The sequence below is a fragment of the Pundamilia nyererei genome, unplaced genomic scaffold (assembly GCF_000239375.1).
Source record: "Pundamilia nyererei isolate P.nyererei 1_Seehausen unplaced genomic scaffold, PunNye1.0 scaffold00062, whole genome shotgun sequence".
Lineage (NCBI taxonomy): Eukaryota > Metazoa > Chordata > Actinopteri > Cichliformes > Cichlidae > Pundamilia > Pundamilia nyererei.
This window is the reverse complement of record NW_005187463.1, coordinates 1,904,800-1,929,808: the sequence shown is the minus strand read 5'-3', so window position 1 is coordinate 1,929,808 and position 25,009 is coordinate 1,904,800. Positions and strand designations below refer to the sequence as shown.

The window sequence follows — 25,009 nt, the reverse complement described above, 5'->3', positions numbered from 1 at the left end:
GGACTCTCCACCATTTGACCTTAGAACTGAAGAAGCTTCTCGGATGAGAGGTGAAACGTCTTCAAGCAACTTAAAGAAGTCCAGACGCTTTTCTTTCCAAGCTCCTTTGACCAGGTTAAATAAGTAAACTTTCAATCTTGATTTGAAGAATTGGATAGAGTCTGAGGCATGAATAGAAGCAGGGAGGCTATCCCAAAGTTTAGGTGCAGCTGAAGCAAAGGCACGATCGCCTCTGGTCTTCAGCCTAAGCTTAGGTTGGGCCAGGAGTAACTGACCTGATGATCTTAATGCTCAGCAAGGAGTGTACAGATTGAGATCAGTGAGATAACTGGGCGCAGTATTATTCAGAATTTTAAAAGCGAGTAGCAAAATTTTAAACTCAATGCGATATTTGATTGGTAACCAATGTAAATCGACAGGAGCTGGAGTGATAGAATCAAATTTTCTAGCTCCGGTAAGAAGGCGAGCCGCAGCATCCTGAACAAGCTACATTAAAAAAAACATTAAAAAACACGCTAATAGAAACACAAAATGACATCAACACTTTGTTTCCTGTAACGTGAAATGTTGTTGTGTCCTGCACCTTTTGGGCAACTGGATAAACTGGAGTCCATAATGCAAATTTAAAAAAGCACAAAGTTGGTTGTTAAGTTTCCTGCTTTTGATCCCGCGCCTCATTTGCAAGGCGTACCTGCATCAAGCAGCGAAAAAATGCCCTCACCGTGGCTCCATTTAATTTTCTTTAACCATGAATTTATGCTCGCTCTTCTGCCATGCAAAAGACGGTTTTGCCCAACCTCATTAAGAGGTCACCAGCGGCTCAGGCCCCACAGGTGTAATCCCATTTACTTTGATCCTCAGTTTTTATGTCCTCGTTAAAAGCTGCTGAAGTAGCAACATGGTATTAGTAAATACGCAGCTGGAATATATATGAGCATTAATCATTCTCTCTATTGAACAGGTCACTGCTACCTTTACTGGAAACTGGGGAGAGGGCAGAAATGACGCTTTCAAATTCAGACGTTTTTCTTTAATTAGAAGTGCACCGAGGTATTTTTTTGTTTTTTTTCAATAAGTTTTAGAGCATGCATTGGATCAAAATGTGCATCATTTCTTTCTTATTGTTTTATCAGAAGACATTTATTCAAACCACTCTGTATAAAAATAAAAGCAAGGTGCTATTACTGTGTGTATCGAACATTTTTTAACAAAGTTATCAAAGTCTTCCATCAGGATTATGCTGAACCAGCCAATGGTGTGGTCTGGAGCACAAAAAAAACAAAAAAACAAAAACGCAGCATTATAAAGTAGCTCTTTTAAAGTCTGAGTCATATCATGTAGACGCGTATTCACTTTTCTTTTTTTGTTGAATGTCATTGCTGTGATGGTTTTATTGCTTTAGACCCCTATGCCGGGCAGGTTAGAGGAGCGACTGCACGACTGATGAGCGTGGCAGGAAATTGGCAGATGGAAGCATCCATTTCACCGCTAATTAGGGGGTCCAGAAGCCCGCCGACTGACAGGGTTCAACCGGGCAATGTAGTGCCTGCCAGCTCCCATCCCGTGCGCTTTATAAAACGCTCTTTAATTCCCCGGCACAATATCATTAACTTTGTAAGTGGATGAACACAATGGACAAGCAATTTAATTAACTTCTACCATTGAATGTTGGAGGGGAGACTAAATGAAATTAATGCACAATATTTCCCAGGGAGGCAGCCAACCTTGGGAGTGGGTCTGGATTGTTGGCAGGTCAGGCACTGCCGTGGGTTTGGCCAATTATGCCTTGTTTAGACCCATCCATAATACTTTCTTCAAAAGAAAATAAAATCAGTGGTTTCGAGATCAATCATGAGCGTGTGTCGCTCTGCATTCTGGGAGATTTTAGAATAATGAAGTGGAAGCCCGGAAACACTCTGCCAAAAGCTTTGAGTCAACAGCGCTAAAATACAGGTATCATAACTGATCCGTGCAGAGCCGGGGGGCTTACTTGAAGTAGACGATCAATAAATGCCTGAAATTGAGAAATACAGGAAAAGGAATACGGCGATATGTCCGGCACCGTCACGTCACATGTCGTGTTGGAGGATGAAGCCTGTTATTATTTTGATTACCCAAACTTTTGCTTAAATAGGTCAAATATGAGCTTTGTTATTAGTCTAATGTGTCTTAGTGAAATTGAAGTAAACTTGTAACAGGTTTATGCTCTAGTTTAGGAATTCGATGTTTCAAATAGATTACAGTACCTACAGTTAGAGGTCTGCTGTCTTACTTTTACTTTTATTTTACTTCAAATAACTTGGTTTACAAATAAAACTCTGTTTTAGGCCGTCTTTATATTACACACTACTAGTGTGCTTTGGTTGGCATATTTTAATAGTGCTGTCCCAAATAGAGTATAAAGTCCTCACTATGCACCTGTGACACTTTTACTTTAACCGTGTTTCACTGCTGTGCTACTTTTATTCTTTATCCTGCTACTGTAACACAAAAATGTCCCTCTGGGATTAGTAAACTGCCTTCTTACCTACATACCTACCCAACGAACCATTCAGTCGTTTTTCACAACTGAAGTTTTGTTTGAAACCGCAGATCACAGCTGCGCGCGAGAATGCTAATTATCCAAAAACCTGCCCAGCGAACGAATGTCCCCATTACTCATTATTATCCTCATTACTTACTGTAGCTGTATAAGCAGTCGAAATGAGTTTCAGGTGCACTGCCAGAATCTGAATCAAAGATCTGTGGTTCCTCTTTTAATTCTAAGGGATCAATACTGGTCCTGCTTTGCCCTGTAAACCAATTTTCTAGCAGAGCTCGCACATGATTTCCTTCCCAGGAGAAGCAGAAGAGCATTAAGGGAGAGTAAGCTTAACTTAAATCTTAATTACTGTAAAATAAGTAAATAAATTTACATTAACGTGCTTCCTCTAAGTATGTCTGTGAACACCCTAATTCCTTGCCTGCGTCCCTTACCTATGGTCCCCAGCACACACATCCCAGAGACAAGGGCTTCTTCAGGACGTGACGGATGGCTCCAACACTCGAGCCGCTTTCAAATCACAGGAAGTGACAGAGGAAGTTTTAATGAGAGTTTTGTCTGTGTATCCAGTCAGGCCTTCCAGGCAGCTGATGAATAATAGACACTGTGGCTCAATACTCTGAATACTCAATCAATGGCACTGGGAGAGGGCCTTGGCAAACACATATGGCAGCCTGGGGTGGGCGGCGGGCTGAGGAGGGGTAGAAAATACTTCTCCATCTGTATCTCCAGGCTGAAAAAAAAAGAAAAAGCAAGCTACCTCTATTGATGCCTCTCACTTTTGTGCCAGGGTGTTTTCTTCGCCGGCGATGACAAACAGGCTGTTTGTGCGGTATTGGAGGTTTGTGCAGAGAGGCTCCTGTGAAGGTGCTCTTTTAGTTCTGGATCCTGCATATCAATGGGTCCCTCGCTGGGATGTGGAGGGCGGATCTTGAAAAAGATCTGTCAATTCCTAAATCCAGTAGCTGTTAGAGCACACAGCATGCAGTTCTGTTGTCTACTAATGGATTTGCCTTTTGCACTTTGATTCAGTGTGTTTACAATTTAGCCATGTATAAATGTTAGAGTTTAGTGATTAATGGGGATATCATGTACCTATTAGTCAGAGCTTATGTCTCTGCTTCCTTCTCTGAGCTGTGTGGGGCTAGCATGTGTGCCTGATGTATTGCAACACCATTTCTTCATGACAGCATATCTGATTGACCTTTCCGATAAGACTGTTTGTGTATGTGTGCGTGTGTGTGTGTGTGTGTACACATTTGTGAGTTGTTTTTGGGGGTTACGATTCTGCGTGCAGGTTTGTGTGGACGTGTGGCATCACTCGTGATTTGTCAGATGCGGGGGGCTCCAGGGATTTCTGAGCAATGAGATATAAACTGGAAAACAGCCCATTCTTGTCTGTGCTCTCCAGAAGGCAAAATGCCACGGAAAACTCTGAGGAGATATTTCTCTGCAGGTGGCTGGAACAAGCTTGTAGTCCACAGACAGATAACCCTCATTACAGGGCAAGTGTCATCACTTTATAGGATTATTATGCTCTAATCAAAGGCAGTATTATTTTCACCTTCATAATAATTTCGCACTCGCCTAGTTATTTTAAGGGAGTGTTTTAAGGGAACACAAGCATTCGGGTTACGATACAACCAAACCAAACAAGTTTTATTAACCAAGCTTACTTGAAATTGTTGCCACATGGTTTTCTGTGGATTGACTAATGGATTAATAGGTCAGTCACTTCAGCCCTCACACGCACCCAGTCCTCCTTTGCACTGAGGAATTCCAACAAGCACACTAACACTCTGTTTTTCCTCCTAATAAAATAGTTTAGTGCCTTGGCGTAACTTGTGGCTTGTTTATAACCTCTGTCATGGCCTTGATGTTGTTATGTTCCCACAATTCATAAATTCTTCAAGTATTTATGGTGCAATCTTATCAGTGAAGGAATGACTCCCAAATTACAAAAACAAGGCTTTACTTGTGAGAAGCTGCATTTTAAGCTTGAAATAGGCCAGAATTACAACTGCAGTCTAAAATGAGACCGAGTGAACTGCAGTGTTACAGAAAAAAAATGGCACTGGAATACCAAAAGAAAAGATTAAAAACTATAAAAATGTGCTATAAAGACTTCGGTTTATAGACTGTATCCAAAAGATGGCATGCATGTACGTAGTTAGCTTCTAGACTGCACTGACTGAATTATCAGCAGGCTAATGTGAGCTGTTTGTTCATATCTTGGGACATTTGTAATGCCTGAAAACTAACAATGAAAACAGTAAAGAGTATATGGGAGAAACCTTCAACCATGATATGAATGTCGACGTTACATCGTTTGTCCACCAGAGGGCACATGATTTCCTTCTTGTTAACACATGTTTGGAATACCACATAGTCAGGCGGAGTGTAAAAAAACAAATTTCACATTCAACTTGATTCTGAAAAATGCACGACACAAATTTTTTTGCTTCGATTCTTCGTTTAAACTTTGTCGTCGCCATGTAAACGCGTACGTTTCACCCACATTTACTCTTAAAGCAGACGCCTGGAAGCACGCCAGTGAGTAAAAAGTTCCCGGGCAGGCCTCGGTGTTTACACAAAAAGACTGAGAGCACAACAGCAGCAATGATGACGATGTTGTCATAATTTAACATGGAGCCAGAAATTATGTTCCCCATTTAATGTGAAATGATACAAAATTTGATTTTAGCTAATATCTAATAATATTTAAAAAATTAAATAAAGGTTGGACTCATTCATTTCATTATTATTATAACCTTAATTAAAATTTACATCATCAGAATGTTATTCAGTGTGTAACCACCACATGGTCCTTTAAAGGCTTACAAAAACACACTCGTTCACTAGCACACAGTAAAATACTATCAGAACTATTTTTGCCTCCCGTTAACGTCTAAAGCCTTCCAAGAAGACAGAGTAAAGGTAATGTTTTTGTGTCTTAGTTGAGATTGCCTACTTTATTGTATTTGAAACTAATGTAATTAATATTCTATACTTATTTTTGAACGTTTTTATTTTTATTTCAAAATGGCATGCACAATGCTGTATGCGGTTTAAGACATTGCAATGTCTAGAAAGGAAATCAATGAGCAGTTAATTTTAAAAGACCTGCAATTTTTCTCTTTTGAACATTTATTATGGCACATTAATAAAGCAAAACTCAACATTACTCAGTTGATGGAAGAATCAATAGAATTAAAATAATCTTAAAAATCCTACGTTGTTCCAGCTCTAAAGCTAAAGCTTCAGTGACAGCATTTGGCCACCACTATGTTGTTGTTGTTCTTGTGTGTGTGTGTGTGTGTGTGTGTGTGTGTGTGTGTGTGCGTGTGTGTGTGTGTGTGTGTGTGTGTGTGCGTGCGTGCGTGCGTGTGTGTGTGTGTGTTTTTACAAGTCAGAACTGACCACATGTGAAGGAGTGGAGTTGTCAGCTGTCATGTGTTGTGGAGAAAAACCACAGGCAGCTAATGATACCAGGCCTGGTCAGGAAGCTGCATGCATGAAAGCTTTAACAAAATCCAAATGTGTCAATTATTTTAAAATAATCCCCCATTTTTAAACCATTTTTTGTATTGGGATGTAATTATACTTATTAGTGCAAGCTATTGGGAGTCTATGGGCCAGTTTCAAATGATCCATCAGGAAATGAAGTTTTTGGCACTGCGCCTTGGTTGTTCAGCCCTAGAGACCTTTGGCATTAAAAAAACAAAGAACACAAGGGCCCAAAGAGCAGTAAATCCAGCCTTTTACAGACAGTCCTCATCCACAGATGTGAATCACTGACTTCTATTGCCACAAGAAGCAGTAATCCACAATAAACACTTAATTGCATCACCTGCTTTCTAATTAACACCCGTACTCCTCGCGTGTTCTCATCGTCGTCCTCTACAAACCCACGAGCTGCACTACAGTGTCCGAGAGGCAGCAGAGCATTACCCTCTGAAGCTATACAGCGATGACACCGGAGTGTGTATGTGTCAGCTCTCCTGGGGACTGGCCCACTTTCCCTTAGCACAGATTGGAGGTGAGACCTTGAAGAAAAATTATTACTTTTATGTTTGCTTTATGGCTCATTTTTCACATTAAACGCAGAAAATCTATTCAGAGGTCACAGAATTCCTGCTTCTCTTCACGAGCCAGAACTAATTTTTGCAGCCCTCGGTATCGATAAAGCATTCAGCGGAGCAAAGTATGCAGGCTATGTACTGCCGCTCTCAAGTCTCTATTTTCCACCAGCCAGTCTATTGGGACTTGTTCAGGCCGTATCTGCTGGGTGGCGGGTCGGTAGGGGGGGGTTCTGGAAATGTCAACCGCACACGTGCACGGAGAGAGCGCGAGCCCAGCCGCCGTGGTGTCAGTGCGCCCTTATCTGTGAGTGGTGCAGCCAATAGGACTTGTGATAAGAGATAGCATTGCCAGATCGAGTCATAAAACCCCAGCTTTTATGGCGCGGTTATTGTCTTTCTGTCTACAATTATAGTGATTACTCATTTCCCCCTTACCTCCCCCTGCGGACCTCATGGTGCACTTAATAGACTGCATTTTACTAATGGAAAATTAAGTAGCCGCTGTGGCAGTGGGGTTTATAAATATGTAAAATATACTTTTAATTATTTCAAGTGAATCTGGCAGCTAATCAATAAAGAGGGACGTGACAAACATACGTTTGACACAGGCCATTGTAAAGCTACTGGTAAAAGATAAGCATGGCCTGTCAGCGCAGTCCAGCCCTAATGAATATTTTGAGCCTGTCATGTAAAGAGACAAATGGATTAATTGCGCCCTGCTAATATAATAGCTTCTTCATGGAGAGTGCGGGAGAGAGGCAGGCAGGCAGAGGAGAGGAGAGGGAGCCCAGCAGCTGCTGCTGGGATCTGAACCCCAGTGTCAGATGAATATTTATTAGGGTTGAGGGTTAAGTAGATTTTTGCGATTACACGGATAGCCACTTAAGCATAGTTGTTTATAATTTATTTGATAATTGATTCATGCGGGTTTGTTTGATGTCATATTAATTTTATATCTGGTAGTCACAGGTGCTGGGGGCAAGTGGAGGTATCAGCTTCAGCTTTTGTTTTTTTTAAAGAAAATAAAGTTTAGATTATTATTATTATAAAATCTTTATTATAAAGTTTATTTTTTACTTTTATGTTTGGATGAGCTCCACAAAATGATTAATTACTAATTATTTATTTAACCTTTTAACACCAAGTGTGTCGTATTTGAGTTTTTGTGAGGTTTTGGGACCTCTACCACATCAATGTGTGTGTGTTTTTCCTGAAAAACAAAAATGCCAAATGTAGCAAAAATGATACAAATGGAAACACATATATGCACATTTATAATTTTCTTTTTTAACTTGTCAGAAGTTTAAAAAAAATCTAATTTTCTAATAATTATTTTTGGTTCAGGCTTCAAAATCAGAGACGCTGCCCATCACCGTTCCCCTGAAATAATTAAGTTTTGGGTTTTTTAATAAAATATTATAGTAGAAAATGCTCTGCTTGAACAGATGACGAACACGAGTCTATTTTATTCAGTTTTGCCTGGTAACAAAGTTACACCCTGAATGACTTGCTAACATTTTTGTCTATTAATTTTCAGTTAATCTAGCAGTAAGAGGCACTTTGACCTGGTGGTAAATAGAACAAAAAATGCAGCTGCAAATTAATTTGTAATAAAAATAAAAAAGGAAAATTCCTCTTCTTTTGTAAAAGGAAATATATCACAATAATACGGCATAATGGTCTTTTCACTCCTCTACTCTGTGAAATATTCACACAAACAGCAGCAGTTAGCATAGTGGCACCATTTTGACAAATGGCACCTTTATGCCTCCCTGGCCCTGCTTTCCTATCCATCTCTGTGTCCAGGCCCGTTGTTGGCACTTTAAGGTGAAAGAGAACATAAAGACAAGTGAGCACAAATAAGTGTAGGGGGGCCTTCCTGGAAGCTGTCCTCTCGCAATGGGAAGCTGCGACCTTGAGTCCTGCCTTCGCCCAACGCTGTCCCCTCTCATATGCACCCCCCACCCCCTCCTCCTTTTTGCCTCCGTCTGAGCAGGAGAGGGATTGACGGGAGGGAGGGGAGCGCGGCGACGGCAGTGGTTCGGGTCACCAAGCGCGGTTCTCATCAATTAAATGTGCGACAGTGTTTTCTGTCGGCTGAACTTATATGTCAAGGAGATGGGCAGGACCTCGTGTTTGTGCTTTTGACAAATCAGCAAATGTTTAATCTCAAGATGTGCTGGGCGCTCATAAATAATGCAGAGGCCAGGCCGGGCCCGAACTCTCTCCCAGCGTGTTGGAAAGAGTGCGGAAAAAACGGGAAAAGATCATGCATTGACCCCCCCCCTTGCTTCTAAATTCTTCTTCTTCCTTCCGTCACATCCACCATTACTCATCTATCATTTCCTGTACATTCGCTCTTATCTTTCTCACTCTTTTGCAATAGTTTTCTCCCTCTACTCACTTACGTTTTAATCTGGTTGCTCTGGTCTTCATAGCTGAAGCTCCGCTCCGCTCTCTGGCTCTGTTTTGAAGGAAAAGGAGACTCGGAATTATCCTAAATCAAAGGTCTGCTATCTCAAAGACACAGGGGATTGAGCTCGAGCTTTGCCTCGATTTGCCCTAAATGTAAAGAGGCCAACAGAAAAGCAGTGTAGCGGACTGTGAACCGCATCAAATCCCCCTCTGCACCACTCTCACTTCTTCCCACAGACTTTGATTGGCTCGTCCACCGACTGGGAAAGTTTCCTGATTGTTCACAGGGAAAATTAAGATTTTAAGCCTATTGAAGTTGATCTTTGCTCATTGAAAAGTCCATCTGAATGTGTCCTTTGAAAGCTCAAATTGTTGACTCGTCACGTTAGAAGACTCCAGAATAGGGTGCACAGAGGCCGCGCTGCGAGCGTACTGTACCGAGAGCACGGTGCACCTGTTGTTGTGTAGCCGGATGGGGTGTGTGTAGTGTTTGTGCAGTGTGCTGTGGAGTGTGGAAGATCTGTGCTGGCTTTGCTTTCAGCGCAGTTTATTAGGCATTTTCACATCAGGTCAGTCCTTTAAACACTGACGGTGTGAAAAGCTTTTGAAGGACTTTTAGCTCCTTACAAAACAAAAAGTTGATAAATAAATGTCTTTAAAAAAGTCTTCTTCTCTTGCAGGCTCTTGGAAGTTTATACTTTATCCACGACTCTTTGAAAAACATCCAACAGTTTGATTTCAAAGGTGAGCCTCACCCCACCTCTCTCCATCACATACATCATGACCACTATCCTCTCTTCATTCCCCTTTATCACATTCCTGCATATCACATGCGACCGTTTGCAGGCTATTCCTGCTTCCATCAAAAGCAGTAGGCTGTGATTGGCTTTGAGGATAATGTAAAGGGAGCGGGACAGAATGGTAATGCTTATAAATATTAGGATTTAATTCATACGATTTCGGGCCTACAGTAATGGTGTGCAGCAGGTTATTGGACAGCTATGGCCGTCTCATCAGCCTGCGGTGTCAGAGGGCCCAGGGGGCCGGTGACCACGCTAATTAAAGAGGGGATATAGATGTGGAGCCGCCTCGCTTCCTATTAGACCCAAGTCAGCATTAGCACCAGTTACCCCAGTGAAGGACAGGGCGAAGGAAGGGGAGGGGTCACAAGAGAGAGCAGAGGCGCATTCATGTACCCATGTGCACACACATTAAGATTTGATTTAAAATCACAGCACCGGGCATCTGCAGATGTTTGTACATTAGCAGCTAATCGGGCATAATTTGTTTTAGCAGTCTCCATGTTTTTAAGAGTCAGTTTGCAATTTTAGTTTGAGCACGAAATGCAAATAATAAAATCTTCTGATCTCTGAGCTGGTGGCCTGTCCAGTTGGGCTGGGACTGTTTTAGCCACATGCAAACTTTCAGACAAATTTTCTGAAACTTAGCAGAAGATTTCAAGTGAAGTGTCATACATTTAGGCATTATATTTTTTCTATTAAAATATTTTCCATTAAGGAATTCCAAACAGATTAAAATCCCCCTAACCCTGGGTGGTGTAGAAGTGGAGGGGGGTGAAGAGGAGCCTGTTATTCCCATATCCAGTGCTACGTTTTTATACTTTCACTCTCCTAAAGTTGCCTTGCGTCATAGTAAGGCCTTAACTGGGCTTAGGAGAGGGGTCATCATCATCTGCCTGAAAGAAGTCACTTTAGCTGACTTTAAGTCGCAAACTAAAGATTTTAAACAGCTGTTGTGTGCCTGTGGTGGCCACGAAACCTTCTATGACCCCATACAGAGCCAAGAGTTTTAAAAAACCCTGTGAAACAGAGTATTCAGAGCAGTGTAAAGATTGAATTTCTACATAAACTGACGTTGTTATTGTAAACTTTGACTATTTTTAACATCAACATCTTTTAGTATAAGTGTACACACGGCCTATGACAGAATATAATGAAAATTCAGGGACTGCAGTGTTTTAAATCTACAGCATTTAATCCACTACAGTGATCCAATGATATCAAAGACAGGCATTTACTCACTTTACATCTCAGTCTGTCCTCCTCGTCCGAGTGCAGGCGTTCCTCATTCTGACCAGCAGGTGGGGCAGTTGTCTGATGAAGCTGAAATAGCTTTAAGAATCAGTCTAATTAGAAGATTAAGACTCACACTTCACTCACACAGTGTTAAAAAAAGAACCTTCTGTGGTTGTAACAGTGTGTGTTTTTCTCCCCGTTCTTCTTCCTTCATCACTGTCAACCTCCCTTCCTCTTCAGCCAAGAAATTTAGAAAGGTGGTCGGGAAGGAAACCTGCTCAGAGACACTAGAAAGCACACCCACACTGGAGAAGGCGAAGTTTCCACAGGACTACTTTCCCGAGGTGGGTTTTGTAATAAACACACACGATTGGCTGACAGCCTTTTCCCGAGATGCCGGCTGACAGATGTTTTATTTACAGTGGAAGGTTATGTGTGCTCAAAATGTGTATTTCTTGATGTATTAAATCCCACTTATTGTTATGTACTGTATATACATCAATTTGTTGCATTTTTTATGCATATCCAATACAGACCTGAATATTCATATATTTAGTTTGCTTATTTCCTTTGCAGTTTTTATAGCTTTTTGTTTTTCCAGTCAGATTTTTTGCCCCTACTTCAGGGAAACCCAGTTGACTGATCTAAAGACAAATCAGCACAAAGAATTCAAAGAGAAAAAGTCCTTGTTGTGTTTCCCGTGTCCCGTGGAGCAGTTCCCTGCTCACGCCGCCTGTGTTCAGTTTTCTGGTTTCGATGTGCGGTGCGCCGTCAGACGGGAGCTGGGCGCCGAGCATATCTGTGCTGATATAGTAATAAAGAGCACGACCGCCCGTGTGTCATCCCCGCACTCCCCACTCATCTGTCAACCATGCTCCGACGGCCGCCTCCGCAAATATATGCAAAACAGATGGATACGGCCCCCTTCACACACTTCCCCCCAATTTCCGTCTCTTTCACACACTGCAGGACCCCCCCCTCCAACCCCCTTCAACCCACCCACCTATCTGCCTACCCTTAGCCACCCTAGACACACACACATACTTACATACCTAAACAACATCAGTTTTTTTCTCTCTCCCGTTCCAGAGATGATCTAAAACCAATTACACTGATTGAGGCGCAAAGCCATTTAAAATGATTGCAGCGAAGCATTGTTCTGCATTTAACAGGACAAGCAAAGAAAACCGGCACAACAGAGCTGGCACGGCGTATGCTGAGAAGGATGATGGGAGTGATGTAGAGAGAAAAGAAGTGTGTGTGTATGCATGCGTATGTGCCGTGTAGGTAGGTGTGTGCGTGTGTCTGTGGCGGGGGGGGTGTACAGATGAGAAAAGTTTTGCCTGGTGATTTATGCCTCTTTCCCGGCTGGGATATGAATCTGGGATGATGCTCCAGAGAGCAGCACTCCAGATAATGTTAGCCCATTTAAAAAGAGCAGATTTGTGTAGTCTATCAGGGTCGCAGAGTATTTTTTTTTCTCCCCCCTGTCCCCCCCTCCGTGCCTGCCTCCCTCCTCCGGCCCCTCCGTAGTGAGAAATTGGTTGTTATCATAGATCACAGATACTGCTCAAACCTCTTATGAAAGATGAATTAATTTCACTAATGCTTTAATGCAAAGCTCTCACGAGGGAGGCAGACTGGTGATAACCCCTGCCTCGTCCCCGCTTCCTCCGCTCGTGATTTATGCCCTCTTTTAGTAGATGAAACCGCCTAGATTTGCCATCCATCTGCAGCTTTGAGGAATCCTATTACACGGGGATCTTGGACCGGACAGGACGCCACACACAGGGAGTCCAAAACCAGTTGCTTCGGTCCTTTTTTTTGGGGGGGGGATAACGATAGGTGTGTGTGGAGTAGGTCTTGTGAGAGATGTGGGAGTGCATCATTAAAAGTCATCAAAAAGGACACAGGGGGCAGGTGTCTCGAATCCTCTGGGGAAGGTGTTCGAGTGACAGCACGCCGCTCAGGTTGGCCGCAGAGACAGATGTGCGCTTTCCTCAGCTTGTGGCTTACCTTTACCGTCCCCCATTAATAATGTGTCACAGCTGGTGACATCATGGCGGGAGTGTGGAGTGTTTGTGTTAGTTTAAAGCAAAATGCCATTCATGGCATCCCACCCATGAATCCATCTCTACATTCAGGGTTCTGTGTGAGAGGCACTGCGGCTAGTTTTCTTCCTTTCTTCCAGTCATTAAAGAAAAAAGTTAAAATGACAAAAACATAAAGCAGAAAACAACATATATAAAATTTAATATCATTTTTCATTTTGTATAATTTTTTTGTCACTAATTAATCAACTTACTTCTTCAATCTGATCTACGCCATTATAAAAAAAATAATAAGTAGTAAGTGTGTGAATAAATTATACAATTATATAATAGTTGATCTGTCTCTGATGCTCAGTGCTAGAGGCTTTGATTATACCCTTTTAGAGGGTGTTTATTTTAAGCTGCTTTTGCAGCCATATCATTTTAACACCTTGATGTGATATGCCTGCAGCCCACGTATAGTTTAGCTGGTCCTCAAAAACCTAAGGCATGCAATTTCGATTGCTTTTTATAGAGCTGAAATTGCACAAGCATTTTTACACAAGCAGACCAAGCAGAGCCAATAGCCAGAAAAGTGGCTCAGACCTCACGGAGTTGATATCCAGCCCAACATTGTCTTTCTTTTCCTCGATAATCTTACTTATTACTCACTTAACCTAAATCACGCCCTGCTTTCAGCTCTGAAAGGCATCATAAAGTTCTGAAGTTACTCACTTTCACACTTTCTGTTCGATTCCCATTTAAGTGGCGGCCTCTCCATATGCAAAGCGTCGTTTCTTTCCGTAAATCCCGCCCTGAATTATAGCTGTGTTTGTGCGTTGGGGGGAGTGAAGCGGGGACGTTAATTGAAATGCTGAATAAGAAGGAAGTGGACAAAATTGCGGATGCTATTTCTTCCAAAAGGTCGCGGTGATGGATTTGGCGGCTTGTCCCCCCCCCTCCCCCGTTATTCCGTCAATCTCCTTGCCCCCCTCCCCCCGGTGGGATTCATGTATTTATTTGTGTGGTGCGGTAATACACGCCTCCAAAAACCATTGCATCATAAGGATTTGTCATTGCCTTATATAAATAAAGTATACGACCCAGACCTTAATGTGCCCTTGCTATTGATTGTTTTACACAACAGTAAAGAGAAGGGGGTGAAAAAAAGAGAAAGGATGAAAATAGGCGGCAGGCTGTAGATCAACATCCGTATGAGTTTGTATTTGTTGTTTGGCACCGTGAGCGTGTCCATTAAAGCGCTGACTTTTCATACCCTTTTAGTGCCCCCTGTAGCACGCTGCGATACGGGGCTGCGATTACTTTCAAGTTCTGCCCTCGCTGAAAGTTAACTTGCTTCTCTCCTTATGATTTAAACGCCACGCGTGATTCATAGATGTGATGTGTACGTTAAGGAGATGAAGTCATTTAAACTGGCATTGCCTGTAAAACGCTCTGTGGCATTTATCACCAGACAAGACACCTGTGACACAGATGCTGTTCTCTGTGACAGGCGTGATCCATGAGACTGCAAGGAGCTCATAAACGAGGGGCTAATGCCGAAATGAGAGCCAAATTGAAGCTTTTTTCACTTTTTACATGTTTTTGGGACATAGATAGCAGTGCTTTGCGATCCTGCAAATATTTGGTATCAATCCAATACCAAGTAAATACAGTGCAAGTGTTCCAGACACCGATACTTTTAACCTATAAAGGCAGCTTATGTAGGGGAGAGCAGCGTGTCATGATTCATGAGAAGAATCATCACCAGTTTGCGAAATTCTGAAGACATACTAATGACCAGTAAATCACTGCGATTTGTATTTTTTGCAATAATTAGTTAAAAGAACAAAATGCATCTTCCTGCATTTTTTAAATTTCAGTGTTTTTACTGCTGCATGTGGCGAAAGAGAGCAACTCCCTCTGTAGTTCTGGTGCAGCTTTATCAAAGCATACACACTCGTACACAATGTCTTCATGTACTGTCCTGTCATGTAAACCGGCCCTCTGCCATTGGATACCCCCCACCCCGCGCCGTATGATGGAATACAGATAAATGTGACTGTCTACAGGGGCTCAAATCAATCAGCGTTTGTGTGTATTACTTATTACTCACAGTGCATTTCTGTCATGGGGCTTTTGTGTCACCCCCTCCGCTCTCTGTCCTGCACTCTTCTTTGCCCCGCCTTCTTTCTGAACATAACCCGACATAGTATTATTTACTGGGGGGGCTGAAGTATAAGAAAGGTCAAAAAAATCAAAGGGGACTGACCGGGAAGCAGTGGCAGGAGGGTGTTTTAGGTAGTACTGTGTGTGTGTGTGTGTGTGTGTGTGTGTGTGTGTGTGTGTGTGTGTGTGTGTGTGTGTGTGCTGACTGTGTCACATGTGACATTTTATATCAGCATATTTTTCCATGGTCGTAGTTTTGAGTGAATCCCACACTTTCTCTTCCACCCCCACTGTTTATTTTTTTTTCTGTTCGTGCGTTCGCACAAACAGTTTGTCTGTACTCTGCCGAGCATCCACAGATGTGACCCCCACCCCACCTCTCCCCACCCCACCGTCTTAGCCACCGTTCATCACTGTCACGGGCGGAGACGCCATCGTTGACCTGTGGAAGGTCGGCCAATGTCACCGCGAGCCTCGCGACCTTTTGCGGTCGCCCTTCGACTCCCACTATCAACGTCCCCTTCAGTGACTACAGCAGCCATATCTGATATTTAATATTTTCACATGCGACCTGTTCTGCAAGCATGTCTTTAAAAAAGGGGAAAAAAGAACTCTTAGTAAAACTCTAAAACTTTTAGGAAAAGCATTTTTGTGTTTGTGTGTGTGTGTGGAGGAGAGAGGGAGGCGTGATGATGATGATGATGATGTCTCAGCACATGATTAAATGGGGGCCGGACAGCATCTGTGTCATCATCTCCGCTCCAATATCAGCTGTCGCAGCCAAAGCGTGATGTCATCATGTCAGCCCATAGGCCGAGCACCGTTTTCTTCTTCCGCGCTCTGATTGATTTTGTGAGATAATCACTTCACTCGGACTCCTGCTACAAAAAAATCACTCGTATTGTGTGAAATAAAGAGATGATGATTTTATTATTATTATTATTTTAAACTTTGCAGTGCTGCTTTTAAAGCATGCACTCTGATAGTTGTCTATGTTCGCGCCCTCGTGCGCGTCGTGAGTGTGTTTATAAGCGAGCGATGGAGCAGGGGGTCAATCAGTCATATGTGGAGGAAATGGGGCAATCTGGGGCCGGGTGTCAAGAAAGTGATGGATTTTAATGCTGCGATTGTAGTTAATGGCTCTTTAAATTAAATCGAGATTAAACGTCTCTGGCGGCAGTCAGTGCTCGTACGGGTCCTGAGCAAGTCCACCCTCCACCCCCACCGCCACCGCCACCTCTTGCTCTTCATCTTGTCCCTACTCATCCTCTCATACTCTTAATACTTTCTTTCCTCAACTTTACATTGACAAACATTTGCAGCATGTTAATGGATTTAACGTGCAACAAACTAATGTGTTATTCAGAGTGCATTTTTGTGTGTGACTACATAAGCCTTATTGCTTCTGTTTGCTTCTGTTTATCTTTTTAATATAGTCATTAAGTTCAAAAATATAGGTATATTTTGAAGTGCGAGGCCAATCGGTTTTGCTACAGCATGATCATATCATATCTGTTTACATATGCTCCTCTCAAAGTCACAATTTCGGGGGACAGCAAGTTATAATTGGGTCCATACATCCTGCCAAGGCACTATGGATTAATTCAAGTATGCTAATGTAATTCAATTTGATACAGTTAATCTTATACTAATGCAGATTGAAGGATGTGAGGCGCAATCAAATACCTCTTAGGCTTTTAATTTGCATCTGAGCTTTTTAAATAAAATTAGTCAATTTGTAATTATGTGACCTGGCCCGTAATTAGTTTATTTATCACTGCAGTTAACTCCCCATTAGGGGTATCACACACACAGAGAGAGAGAGAGGCAGGAAAAAAGAGAGAGGTTATGAGAAAGAGGCTTATTTATTCAGAATGAGAACACTCGCAACATCAATTTGTCTCTCATTTAATAACCAGCTTCATGGTGAATCATGTGCTGTTTGAAAAAGATCATGTGCTGTTTGATCATGTGCTGTTTGAGAAAGATGCAGCTGTTTGATCAGATCCCACAAGCCTGATCTGATCAAACAGCTGCACGGTGGATGTCTGCACTGCAGCTGTCACCTGGTGTCTCCCAGCATCTTTTTCCATAGAGCCACTCGCGCCGCCGTTCTCTGGTCGTTCTCACTTAAAATGATGAATCTAGATAGAAACGTATGCTTCGTGTTACTTTCTGCCGCGATGTCTTCTTCACCGTTCGACCAAAAACATCAGCTGGTTAGGATGGTCAAAATCCATTTTTCTGCTTCTTGTAAAAACTTCCTTGACCAGCTCACTCAATAAAAGCCTGTCAGGATCACTGAGTGTTCAGGCTGAGGTGAGCTAGGTTAAAACCCACCTTGAGCTGCCAGCCTCTCAAAGAGCTTTCCTAAATGTAGAAGTTTCAACATTAACTGAGTGTAAAAACAGACTGATAGCATTCCACTTTCTTTCTTTCATGGCGTTGAATGTTTCAGGTTGACTGACCAAGTCCTCCATATTCATAAGAATATTGATGTACAATATAAGTATGAATCTTCATGTGGTTGTTTTTTTTTGGTTAGTTTTAATAAAGCATGTTGAATCTTGTTTGCATTGAACATGCAGTGCTTTGATTTTAATTTTGTAGGCAGTGGATTCTGACTGAAGCCATTTATTCATATTTATTAGGGTTGGGGGAAAAATATAGACAGAATAGACAGAATGCAATATTGTGTCGATAAAGGAACACCAAATATCGATATTTTATTACATAAATTAAAATACTTTGTAAAATACTGAACATTCTGAAATAATGTTAGCCGAGCAAACTTACATTAAAATGACTCAAACAAAAACCATCAAATGCAGAATTCTGGGAGCCAGAATTGTGATATAACATTAATATAACATAAAAGTTATAAATCAGTTTCTAACTTTTATGCAATGTGTTTTTGAGACGGTTCATTTCTTTCTAAGTGAGCAAACTCAAAAATTCAGGATTGAATCAAATCGTAATTTCCTCCACTGTAATTGCCAACTTGACCCCATTCAATCACAGACTGATCTCAGACTGACTCCACCTTTAGTCCTAATGTTTTTCTGAAAATGATTGTTCAAATCTGGAAAAGGTTGCCAAGCAGGTATGAAATGGATTGACTGGTATACACAGGTGAAAGACAATGGCCATTTATTATTGGCTTAATTTAATGTTTTGGCTTGTCAAGCTCTTTTTTCCTGTTTTCTGAATTTTACTTATAACAAAGCATCAATTTGTTTTTATTTGAAAACTGATGATGGAAAACTTAAACACATAAAAAAAGGTATAACTATGGTAACAGTATAGTATATGGTCCCAGTTAAAATGATTCGGAGATCTGGCTAGGATGCCAGATCTCGGGTGAGATGTTCAGGGCATGTCTACAAGGAGAAGGAAAGATCATATCTCTCAGCTGGCCTGGGAACACCTTGCTGTTCTCGGGTGAGCTCGAGGGGGTGGCTGGGGAAAGGGAGGTGCTCAGGCTGTTGCCCCCAGTGACCCAGCCCCGGATTATTGGAAGAGGATGGATGGATGGATGGATGGATGGATGGATGTTCCTTGTGAAATGTAGTGGAGTGTTTGCTACAATACACTTACGTTCCGCCACTGTTCATCCATTAACTCGGATGTTTAAATGTGTACTTATAGAGTCATTAACAGCCCGTTTCCATACAGTAACTTAGGCAGTTTAATTGCCTTAAAAGCTCACAATTCAGGAATTTTTTAATGAAATGTGTCTGTCTGTCCAAATTGAACTGCAGAGTTTCGAGCAGTGCTGAAAAATGCAAACCAGAAATTCTGCTCCCAGATGATGGACATTGCCACTTGACTGTGAAACATTTGACTCTATAGCTTTCATTTGTCTCGTGGTAAATCCTCGCCACTGTCAATTGTCATGCTAAATTGAGTCTCTCTGTTCTGCAGTGCAAGTGGTCCAGAAAGGGATTCATCAGAACTCGATGGGCCATGGCTGACTGGTGAGTTTTATTAATAGGTCCCCACAATGACACATCCCACCTCATCACTGTTCAACCTTGAATCATTACAAGTGTATCGCTGTGATTAGAGATGAATATCTAGCCACGTCAGTCACGTCTGACTTCACCCTCGAGCTGCAGGGAGTCTTGTTCTGTGAGGTTATCATAGACAGCGCACCCAGACGGAGAGAGCGACTCACATAGCCGAATCCTCTCCGGACAGCGCGCTGCAGAAGTAAGCAGGGATTCGATTAGACGTAATCACGTTACTGAAGCAGTTGCGTATGACAGATGACAAAAAACATTACATGCAATTGAACCTGTACTGGATGAATACCATCGCTGCTTCCAGCGTGCAGAGCTAGGGAATGGGGGGAGGAGTAGGTGGCTGAGGGGTGGAAGATGGGGATTGTAATCTAATAGAGGGATGACATGAGAACTAAAGAGCTGAAACGGTAAGCATTTAATAGGAGCGTGACGTTTGACAAGAGCGGCAAAGAGAGAGAGAGGCTGGTGAAGAATGGGAGATCAGATCGGACACAGTCAGAGCTACAGATGTATTCATTTGTTCAGGATGTCACTGCAGAATAAAGCCCGTGGGATAAGATCAATTCCTCTGAGTTGCCCTGCCAAGCCCCATGCTAACAAAAAAACCACCCAGATAGGATCTGCAGGGAGGTGTTCATCGCTGTCTTGTTTTTCTCTGAGAGAACAAAGTGAAAGAAGGCAGATTAGAGTTTGTGGCTGTATTCTTATGCATATGTGTGCTAGAAACATCAGTGATCGCTCACAATGTGACCTTTCTCCATCAGTGCCTTTGATCTGGTCAACATCCACCTTTTCCATGATGCTTCCAACCTTGTGGCCTGGGAGAAAAGCCCATCAGAGTACTCTGGGACCAGGCAGAAGGCACTGGCCTACGTTTTAGACAGGTACAGTAGATGTTGGTCACCAGCTTTTTTACTTTAGTCTTAGATCAAATTCTGCAGATATCAAGGTAGATTTACTCTATTTATAACCCAACATTTCTGTTTCTGTAAAGCAGGAAGACGTATGATATCCACACATTTTTTAGATAATCTGCAAAACAAGTTCCTTCATTATACACGATGTTTACACACTTTATCTGTAAAACTGAGACGGACTACAAAGATTTAAGAAATGTTTTTTTTTAACTAATAAACAACAGAAATTGCATATCTGCATTGAGGTAGCAGCTGATAGTCACAAATCCCATTTCTCTGTTGCATGGCAAAAACCTGTATTGATATTGTAATCAAGGCTTAGACTGAGCAAGAGAGGTGTGGAGAAGGTTTTTGGTGGGATTCAGTCTTAGACCAGTGGGATTACATCTGTCTGTGGAAATAGGGCTTCTCACTATACGGTCTGTGAACTCCCAAGTCTCCTTTATCTGTTCTTTTTTTTGTCCCTCACTCTAAATCTTTCTTACTTTCCAGCATTTTCTGTTATTTTACTTTAGTTTTTGGTAGTGTAATCTTACACTTACCTCTGTTGTTTTTCTACCAGCAGAGAAAATGAAGCAAGCATTTGTCAGTACACCATTTGTGAACACTGCTTTGGTCCTGAGAAATAAATATATAAAATATACTGTGACATGTAATATCATCACTGGCATTACAACAAAAGTCCTGGCTAACTGAACAGAACTGAATATCCCCCCGACACACACATCAAGAGAAAATACCCTTTCCTGCATTTCCTCAAAAGACCACACGAGACTAATCTAGAAGGAGTCATTCTCCATAGACTGCTGTGTTAACTTTAAAGTGTTTAAACATGCCTAATTTTTCACTTGATTAGAACTAATACAATGTACACACTGTACGCTGTATTAAGGCTTAAAGTTATGTATTATTAGGGGCATGGCTGCTTTGAGTGACAGGTGGCATCACCTCTGCTAATCTGAGTCATTGAACTGAATATTTTAGCTGTGTTTGCAGTCTTGGTGACTTTTGGAACATTTTTTGTTTAACTGTCCTTTTTGGTGACTGAATTTATATGATTATTTTACTCATTTGGAACTGATTAGCATGTATTTATGTCTGTGTGATGCTCTAATATAAACTACCCCTTTGCTAACCTATGCTGTTAACATTAGGTTATAATTTAGCAATCTGTCCTGTTGTCAAAATGTAGTCACTGCAAAAAGTAAGATGGCAGCCGTCCATATCGCAGGATAATGCTAACTCACCGTGTCAAAATGAAAGTTAGCAAAGCAGTGGGTTACTCTGTCCATCTTTTAACTACAGACTATGTTGGCCAAACAGGATGTAGTACTTTTAGCTGCTGTCTTTTATTGCTCAGGACCTGCTGGGCAATAAGACAGAGGCACATCTGCAAACTTTCCATTTAACTGGGTTTCAGTTAAATTTAATGTCATTTTTCCTACTGCAGTTGTCTGTGACTGCCTGGCCTTTTGCTGGATGTTCATTTCTATTTCTATACTGGACATCGTATTATATAGCAGGCACATTGCCATGTCATTTATACAATGGTGGCTCTAACACGAGCGAGGCTACGTTAGTTTAACGGTTTTAATTATTCTAGCTGGAGTTTTCATGGTTATGGTACAGGTTTCTACCCTCTGATCTAAGTGAAGTCCGCGTCTGTACAAACAGACTATGATTTCCATTCATAGGCTACGCTAATGTAATTTATGGGACATGCATTTGCAGCACTGTGGGATGATGGAGTGCACAGTGGTAGCCCTGCTCCGTACCTGGCCATGCTAACACAGAATAAAAGGCTAATACCCACCAGGCAGCAGGTGACCTCTCATTCAGCTTGCATAAGAATGCATGACACGCCTCCCCACCTCCTCCACTTTGGATAACTACATGCATAAATATATCGGTGGCATACATTACAAACAGGCTTTCTGATGGGCCTGAATTACGAGGCACTTAATAAATTCTTCTCTGCAAGGTCATATTTTACCTTTACTTCATTTTTGATTTGATGAAAGAATGTGCTGCCTTTAATGGACAGGGAAGTGGCAGTGTTTCAGCAGCTTTTGCAGTTTTTTATTACATCTTAACGCACCTGGATTTACCGACATAATCACGTTTCCAAAGCACCTCTGTTTCTGCTCTGTTGTGTTTGATAGTGTTTCCTCTACTTTCATTGTGCTATTTCCCCCCAGTTGATTTATTTTGAAAGGGCCTCCTGTAAACACACCTAAACAGCAGCGAGAGTCTTAGCTGGGTGGCTGAAGGGATTGAATAGAAACTGTGCTGGCGTGAGTGGCAGTTTCCACGCTCCCTCCTTCTACTTCCCCTTGTGTTGGAGGATGGTAACCTTGTTGTTACTTCTGGGCCATATCATTTAAAGGTTCTTCTTTCGGCAGGGGTGGGGACGAGGGGTGAGTGGTGTGAGGCAAGGTGGTGGTGGTGGTGGTGATGAGGAGGTCGTTATATGTTCCAGCTCCCCTGGTATTCCTTGCTAGCGATACAGGGGTGGGATATTGATGTGGGGGGGCCATCGCGCCTCACTCACTCACTTTAGGGTGAAGCCTTCGGGCGCAGATCCGGAGCACCGGAGTGAGAAAAAGCTAGCAGTGCAGAGGGAAGGGAGGAGGAGCACAAAGGGTGCCTGGGCTCTGTAAAGGGCAGTGAATAATGGGTCGGTCCTTTCACAGAGGCTGCTAACCTTTTGGCAGCCACCAGCAAACTCCATTCTCCTCCGTCGATCTGGGAGGACAATGTGCCCGGGCCGGGCTTTGAATGAAGCGCTACCACCAACAGTGTTCCCATTCAGTGGCTGGTTGGGAACCATCTTTTTGGCTATTGTCCTAACTCTGACTCCTACCCCCAGAAGCGGAGCAGGAAAAGGAACGGGGAATATCTAAAGCCAGAGTTCCCCCTCCCTCTCTCTTCTCTCTCCTCTCTGGGCTCTAATCTCTCATTGCAGGATGGGATAAGATTGGGGAGGGTTGGAGCTGCTGAACACACCACCAGCTGAGATCCTCACAGCAGTCTACACTGGAGCCTGCACGCACGGCAGCGCTGCGGGGACAGAGCTCTGCTGCCGAGCATCAAACTTCAGCCTGCACCTTATCTGGAGCTCATGCCTAATAATGCAGCTTACAGCCCATTGAGAACACATCTGATAAGCCTTTTCCTCTGTGGCCCTTTTAACTGCTAAATAGTGTTTATCTCCAAAGTGCTTCAAGGCCTCGGGGGAACAATGCTGAGAAGGAACAACGTTTAGCCAGCCAGACCTCACTATTGAGTCACATCAGAAAGAAAAAAAGGGGAAAAAAAGCACAGCTCCATAGCCTGGGCTGATGTGAGGGCCGCTTCCATGGGAGAACAGCAAAGGCTCTGCTTGAAACGTACCCTCGCTCCTTTTCCTGCCCTTTGAAAGTGCCCATGTGTGTTCCAAGCTGCATGAAGTGACACTCGGGTACGCTTGATGTGGAAAGTTCATTGTTTCCCATTTATGTTATGGTTGAGTTGTTTGTGTGCGCACAAGCAGTTTTTAAAGAGTAGTTTAACTGGGCATTTTCATAATGTTAAATGAACTCCCATTAGCTGCTAGATTGTACAGATACCAGCTTATTAGCATTTTCCTTCCAAAGACAGGCTGATGTAATGACAGGAACTTCTCTAGAGGGTGGAAATCTTTTCTGCTAAATGACCAATGTGAAATGATAGCATGAGATAAAACCAACAGGGTTTTTTTTTTCATTGCAGTTTAAAAAAAAACTCCTTTGTGTATTGGAGTTTGTTTCTGTTTCCAAGCCCCATTCAGAGTGGCTGGTCCGGTTCAGGGGAGAACAGTTTTACATTACAACTGTGAAATCCAGGCATAAAGGCTTGCTTTGTGGTGCCCTATTATTTCCACACAAATATAGTCCATTGTCAGAGTGCTGAAGTTAATTTGATCAACATTGGGGACATTTAACTGTTTTGTTCGCTGAAAAGACTTGTTTCATGCTCATTTTCGGGCCATTCAAAAGCAATGATTGGCAGAAAAATAATGTTGCCGTTAACAATTCAAAGCAATTAGTTTCCCATGGGGAGGCAGTGGGCCGCACTGGCCACCACACAGCGATGCTTTGTCATTTTATGGAGGGTCATCAGTCAACTGTCAGCGCGACTCAAAAAGCCCTCCAATCTAAATGTTTCCCTTTAGGCTTTTCCCAGAACAACGGTCTGAAAGAGCAGAGAAAGGCCGGCTAGTTTCCAGCCAATAGACATGTTGAGCTGCAAGAGGGAGGACTGGATAATTGCAGGGGGGATCCTCCTTAAAGCCAGAATGAATTTATTAAAGAGAGTGGTTGGTGTGTGTGCGTGCGTGTGTGTGTTGTCATGCTGATCATGGTTTCCAGTACAACTCCTGTGTCATAAACATGTGTAGTACAATTAATTTTTTTTCTACTGAGTCTACATGTGATCTATAATGACTTTTTCCACTGATTGTGTTTGTTTATAGACCTGAGTGTGTAGTGCCACTGTGTGACTCTGTGCTGCCTTCTCACCCTGGGAGGCCTGCAGGAGCAGAGGTTAATCTTCTCCACTGTCTCTCTGCTCACAGTGGACCTGTTTCTCTCTCTCCCACATACTCACTCACTCACTCACTCACTATGCACTTCTAGTTTACCATAACAATAACTACCTTAACCTACACCTAACTTTACCTGTACCTTTACTCAATGTGTTATTTGTCCTTTTCAGGCTAACAGTATCCATAATGTGGAATTCCCTAACACATCGGAATTTGCTGATTTGCTGCA

At 42.4% G+C, this 25,009-nt stretch overlaps 1 protein-coding gene across 1 annotated transcript in view; it reads left to right on the top strand.

Annotated features, from left to right (window-relative positions):
- Positions 1–25,009, top strand: part of inpp5a (inositol polyphosphate-5-phosphatase A) — a 145,172-nt gene that overhangs the window by 74,354 nt on the left and 45,809 nt on the right. Inside the window, exons 5-8 of the mRNA XM_005735113.1 lie at positions 9,720–9,783; positions 11,316–11,419; positions 19,199–19,251; positions 20,064–20,183. Of these exons, the coding sequence (XP_005735170.1) occupies positions 9,720–9,783; positions 11,316–11,419; positions 19,199–19,251; positions 20,064–20,183 (341 nt within the window). The remainder of the gene's footprint in view (positions 1–9,719; positions 9,784–11,315; positions 11,420–19,198; positions 19,252–20,063; positions 20,184–25,009) is intronic.